This window comes from Linepithema humile, chromosome 2 (assembly GCF_040581485.1).
Source record: "Linepithema humile isolate Giens D197 chromosome 2, Lhum_UNIL_v1.0, whole genome shotgun sequence".
NCBI classification, from domain to species: Eukaryota; Metazoa; Arthropoda; class Insecta; order Hymenoptera; family Formicidae; genus Linepithema; species Linepithema humile.
Window position 1 is genome coordinate 13,173,309 of NC_090129.1, and position 5,926 is coordinate 13,179,234.

A 5,926-nucleotide genomic window follows, 5' to 3' on the forward strand; every position below is an offset into this window, starting at 1 on the left:
AAGAACCTGTCATATATATTAAAACCTTTCAAAAAAAACTTGTATATATTAAAATTTTCAAAAAAGCTATTATATATACTTTCCACAAAAAAATATGATATCAGGAAATGGCACCAAGTGGGACTAAAAAACTATGAAAAAAATTGTACACTATTTTTATAAAACTTCTATAAAATTCTATAAAATTAAAAAATTTTTTTAAATATTTAAAAAATAAAAATATTTAATTAAAAAATAAAAAAATATAAAAAATTTAATCAAAATAAAAACAGAATGGAATTCAATTACGACTTCAAATGGGACGAAATCGACATATTAGACAGAGAACCTTGTTATAGTAAAAGATTAACTTCCGAAATGCTACATATAAAAAGACAGAATACAGGATTGAACAAACAGGAGGACACCGAATTATTACCGGATACATATCTACTTATACTAATACTTAGAAAATTCCCCACCTTGTAATCCTCTCCATAACCTATCCCCTCTTTCCTTTCCGTTTCTACATCTTTGTTAGTTGAGTCCCACTCACAAGTCCCACTCACTACCGTGGACACATGTCATATTTTGAATTTCTCATTACATAGTTTTGACGGACCGTTCAAGGTATAGATACTTTTCAATATTAATTTATTATGTTTGATGTTTTATGTTTTTTACTTGATTTTGACTTTTTCTTTTAATTTTTTTTTTTATTTGCCAATTTGTTTTGACTAATTTCTTAAAATCTGATTTGTTTTTCTAATTGCAAGTTAGATGGTCCGTGGCTTCACACATATTTTATAAGACTAACTACAAATAATTGTACGACCCGTAGTATCAGAGGTATTTATGCACATAATTTATTCAAAAAATTTGAGCTTTGAGAAGGCTCCTAATCCGTTGTTTTTTCATTTTTCACATTAATAGGATCCGTTTCCAAAATCAAAACTACGTTTGGAGAGCGTTTTGTACATCAATTGTTCGCATCAACGCTTCTCTACTTTTGTAATTAAAAAGTTTTTGTTTGTGTTATCAACTTTTACATTGAAGATGGCCACGTTCCTTGGCCGAAACGTCTGTAATAATTTGGAATAAAAATTGAATTTTTGAGCAACTCGATCCAGCTCTTGCTCTATTAGCTTTATATCAACACGACTATTAATCAAAATAAAAAGATATTTATTAAAAAACGCAAAAAAACTTGGCACTGCTACAGTAAACTACATGTTAATTTCATTGCTTTATAATACTTTGTGGTAAAATTGACTGGAAATTATAAATGTTGAAACTAATTTAAGATCTGTCAAAAAAGCACACGTTTCAGAACTTTAGTATGATTTGTCTAAAATAAATAAAATTAAATACCAAAGTTTAATATTTCTGTTCTATGTATCCTAAATTAATTCCAACAATATTTATAATTTCCAGTCAATTTTAATCAGTCAAAAAAGCACACGTTTCAAGACTTAAGTATGATTTGTCTAAAATAAATAAAATTAAATGTCAAAGTTTAATATTTCTGTTCTATGTATCCTAAATTAGTTCCAACAATATTTATAATTTCCAGTCAATTTTATTTCTGTTCTATGTATCCTAAATTAGTTCCAACAATATTTATAATTTCCAGTTAATTTTATTTTGTGTATTACAAGATTTCTTGTCGAGTTTATGTTTACAATTTTTGTTTTCTATTTTCTATGGATATAAAATTGACTGGAAATTATAAATATTGGAACTAATTTAGGATAATTACAAAAAATGACTTATGCTATATTTTTTTTATATATAAAATTGACTAAAAATTATAAATATTGTTGGAACTAATTTAGGATACGTAGAATTGAAATATTAAACTTTGAGATATTTAATTTTATTTATTTTAGACAAATCATACACTAACATACGCTTTTTGACAGAATGTATGGTAAAATTAAAACACAACACTTATAATCTATATACATATACACTTATTTCACTTAATACATTTATAATGAATTTGATCACTCGCACTACACTGCACTACACTACTCTGGTGAACACGAATAAAAAACTGGTGAATATTAAACAGCCTTGAATGTGCACCAGTGCAATGTAGTGCGAGTAGCCGAATTCAATAGGTCTGTTTTTTATAGCTGAACTGGCTGCACTAGTTCAGAGTTTATCTTTCTCCTTCCAATGTGGAGGGAAAAAGATAAACTCTGAACTAGTACAGCCAGTTCAGCTATAAAGAACAGACCTAATATTATTCTTTTGACACTTTTTTTTTTTTGAGGTTATCCTCTGGTTGGAGGATATATATCGTGATTTGTCACGACGTGCCTTGATATAACGTGCCTTCAACTCTCCTACTGAGTTATATAGCACATGGGCTCTCACACTTAAATGTTTGTTCTTTTTATTACTGTCTTTTATATTACTTTCCCTATTGTCTTAATAAATTTATATATTTCTGCGTATGTGTTCCAGTCCTCTTTCTTAAGTACTTCTATAATGTCTATGCTTTTCGTGTTTCCTCTCTCTCTCAACCGTACATCCATCCTGATTCTCGCTTCATCATGGGAGCTTTCCATCTAGGAGACACAGGGCTTGTTCGTTTTAGCTGCACTGGGGCAGCTCTGGGTCTGCTCTAAACAAGATAATACAGGACAAACTATTTATCTGTCCTGTATTATCCTGTGTAGAGCAGACCCAGAGCAGCCCCAGTGTAGCTAAAACGAACAAGCCCACAGATCGACACTTTGTGACACAGTCAAACACCGTGCTTGGATACTTGATGGAATACGTTTAGTTCTGAACTAGACTGCTAGAGTCTGCTTATGTCTTCCCATGATATCTAGTAAGTTCATTAAATTGAAAAATTGGCGTACCAAGAGCATATTGGCATATTTAAAGTACGTACAAATCAAACATAACCATCATTAATTATTGTTTACGATCGCGATGAGTATAAATATATTTTGCAGATGGATAAAATGAAAATTCTCTAGAATACCATCCCAAAAATTGGCAGCCATGAACTAGACTCTGTGTTCGACTATGCTCTTCTGCCGTGTCAAACCGTGCCGTGGCGTGTTATTGTTGGAAAGCACCGTGTCTGACACCGTGTCGATGTGTGTCGCCTAAATGCCTTGATGGAAAGCTTCCCATGCCTGTTGCAGTGCCATAACACATGCTCCAAGCTCTCGCACTTGCATCCACACTCACATCGCGCATGCCCAATGTAATTTTTTCTAGCTAGGAACTCATTTAAATTAAAATGGTTCGATCTTATTTTATTTGCTAGTGTAATATAGTATCTTTCTGCGTTTATCTTATAAAACCATGGCTTTCTTTTTTTTCTGTTGTAAAAGTTTTTAAAATAAAATACTCTTTTATATTAAACTTCACTAATTAAAGTATCTTGTGTATCATTCCACGTTTCTTTTTTAAAAATAGGACGATAGTCCCAAACTGGGATTTCTATTACTTCCTCTTCCGTGGCCTCTTTGGCTAGTGTATCCGCCCATTCATTCCCTTTAATCCCCATATGTGCAGGTATCCATACATATAATATTCTTTTCTCATGTTGTTGCTCCAATCTATCCTGTATTTCCTTAATCTCTATTACATATCTATTATGATACACACTTATAGTGTTATTTTGCAAGGCTAACAGAACCGCCTGACAAAATTACAATGTCTTTTGGTCTGATATTGCGCTCATTTACCATAATGTCCAACGCCGTTTTTATCACGAAGGCCTCTGCGGTAAATATTGAACAGATTTTTGGTAAACTTACTTTATATGCTATTTCTTGTTCTTCTATAACTATACCCGCTCCTGTTGCTCTATTTTCCTCTTTTTTAGATCCATCCGTATATATAAACGTAATCTCATTTGAAAGATTATATTTGTCTATAATTTTTTTTAGTAATTCCCCGTCACTAGTTGTCTTGATTTGTCTATTTTTCCCTATCTCTAAATCTATGTCTATTTTTTTTGTAATTATTTCATATTTAGTGTCAAAGATTTCGTGTTTTCTGTTTTTACCTATTTTCCTCTCTATCCACTTTACTCTCTCCCACGCCTCTGTGATAATATTCGTACACAGTGTTGGTTGTCTGTATCTCGCAAAGTTTTTCAGTCTTAATGGTTCATTTAAGTTATCATAAAATTTTTTGCAAGCATGCAAGCATTTTTGCTCTATCCTTAAGAAATTTGACTTTAGCTTCTGCTATTATCACATTGTTCGGAGTTGAGTTTCTATATCCCAATGCTTTTCTAATCCCTAAGAACTGTGCTCTCTCTATTTTTAAACTGTAGGTTTTTTCCTTAGGATAATATACAAATATCGCGTAATCCGTTACCGATCTAACCATGTTTTTATATAGCATAAGAGCCGTGTTAACGCATAACCGCATAACCTCCATTCCCCTAGATTTTTTGTTTAAGTACGACATAATCATGTTAGCTTTGAATACCTTGCTCCTAACCTCCTGAGTCTGCTTTCTAAAATTTAATCTATTATCTAAATATATTCCTAAGAATTTAACTTCCTTTTCATTCATGACTTGTATATCATTTATTGTTAACCTCATATTCCTATCCCAGAATCCCGCTTTAGAAAACTCAATGAGAACTGTTTTTCTAGGTTCAAGTTCTAGTCCAAGATTATTAATTCTTTTAGCTAGACCAACAATTGCTCTCTCTAATTTCACTCTATTTTCTGCCCTATTTTTACCTGTTATACAGGGTGATTCAAAATAACCGTATGTCCTTAAAGGGACATATTTCTGAGCATATTCTGAGACAACTTTTCCTTTTGCAAAAGTTTGTGCGGAGCTTAATTTTCAAATTATAAAAGAAAATAGTTAGCGTATCGTGAGTCGAGTACAAGAAACAAGCAGAGGCGGCGCAACTCATCGTTACACGCGGGTGTTTATGTGAAGCGCCCGCTACGATCAGCTGACACTCACGATACACAAATACGTATACGCACCTCTCTCTCTTTCTCTCTCTCTCCCGCGCGATGAGACAGATCCATATCGAGAAAAAATTTTTCCTCTCGTTCACGTTTCACGTTTCAAAACACAACACATTTACACACTCTGTTCACTCACTTCATCGATAAAACGAGGAATTTATTTAATGATCACTCGGCGCGTGAGAATTACTCGAAGAAAGAAACACGTGTTTTCGGCGGACACACAATACGTGTTTACTCGACGGTAGCAAGCAGTCGACTGATTTCATTGGTTATGTGTTGTAACATAACATGGTGTGTCGAATGTGAACGTACGATGGCTTGAAACCTCAGAACGCGCGCAATAAAAAAATTAAAATATTAATTAATGTAATTTATATTAACATAATTGATTGAAAAATATTGCAAAAACGCAAGTTATTCATTACTTATTAAAAATCGAAACAAATCAATTTTCTTAAGTATTTTATTTAATTTTGGTTTTTAATCATTTGCGAACTTTGAAAGAATATTCCTTGAAATGAAATATTTGGTTGCCCTGAAAAGGGTAGATTATTTTTTTCTCTTGGAAGAGCTTTCTTTATAAAAGGTGTTCAAAGTGACCACCGTCCATTGTGACACAAGCTCTCATGCGTCTCAATAAATTTGTTTGAGTCTTTTCCAGAATATCACTATCGATGGACCAAATGGCATAATGGAGTTTGTTATTTAAATCTTCGACATCTTCGGGAAGCTTTCTGTAAATTATTTCTTTACAATGTCCCCACAAGAAAAAACCAATGGATTAAGGTCCGGGGATCTTGCGGGCCAAGATATTGGGCCATACCGGCCCATCCAACGTCCAGGAAATTGCTCGTTCAAGTAATTCGTAACGACTCTGGCATTGTGTGGTCCAGCACCGTCTTGTTGGAATATGATTTTATTCCTATCTGCTAATGGAACTTCTTCCAAAAAATCTGGGATATTTTCTGCCAAAA

At 32.9% G+C, this 5,926-nt stretch overlaps 1 protein-coding gene and 1 long non-coding RNA gene across 2 annotated transcripts; both read right to left on the minus strand.

Moving 5' to 3' along the window:
• Positions 1 to 822: 822 nt before the first annotated feature.
• On the minus strand, positions 823 to 2,997 carry LOC136998180 (uncharacterized). The gene is made up of 2 exons (XR_010888821.1): positions 2,305 to 2,997; positions 823 to 1,061 (listed from the first exon to the last, which is right to left on the minus strand). It is a non-coding gene; the product is annotated as an uncharacterized lncRNA (long non-coding RNA).
• Positions 2,998 to 3,058: 61 nt separating this feature from the next.
• LOC136997834 (uncharacterized) lies at positions 3,059 to 5,926 on the minus strand. The gene is made up of 3 exons (XM_067349232.1): positions 4,141 to 5,926; positions 4,016 to 4,086; positions 3,059 to 3,653 (listed from the first exon to the last, which is right to left on the minus strand). The coding sequence occupies exons 1-3, from the start codon at positions 4,561 to 4,563 to the stop codon at positions 3,362 to 3,364; spliced, it is 786 nt and encodes a 261-aa protein (XP_067205333.1). The 5' UTR covers positions 4,564 to 5,926; the 3' UTR covers positions 3,059 to 3,361.

Bases quoted from the DNA above. Each gene is read 5' to 3' on its own strand.
- LOC136997834 (XM_067349232.1), bottom strand. From the start codon at position 4,563: ATGAGGTTAACAATAAATGATATACAAGTCATGAATGAAAAGGAAGTT. The intron at 4,087-4,140 runs ATTTTATGATAA...TGCGAGATACAG, and splicing joins TGCTTGCATGCTTGCAAAAA to ACAACCAACACTGTGTACGA. The intron at 3,654-4,015 runs GTAAAAACAGAA...GACATTGTAATT, and splicing joins GTGGATAGAGAGGAAAATAG to TTGTCAGGCGGTTCTGTTAG.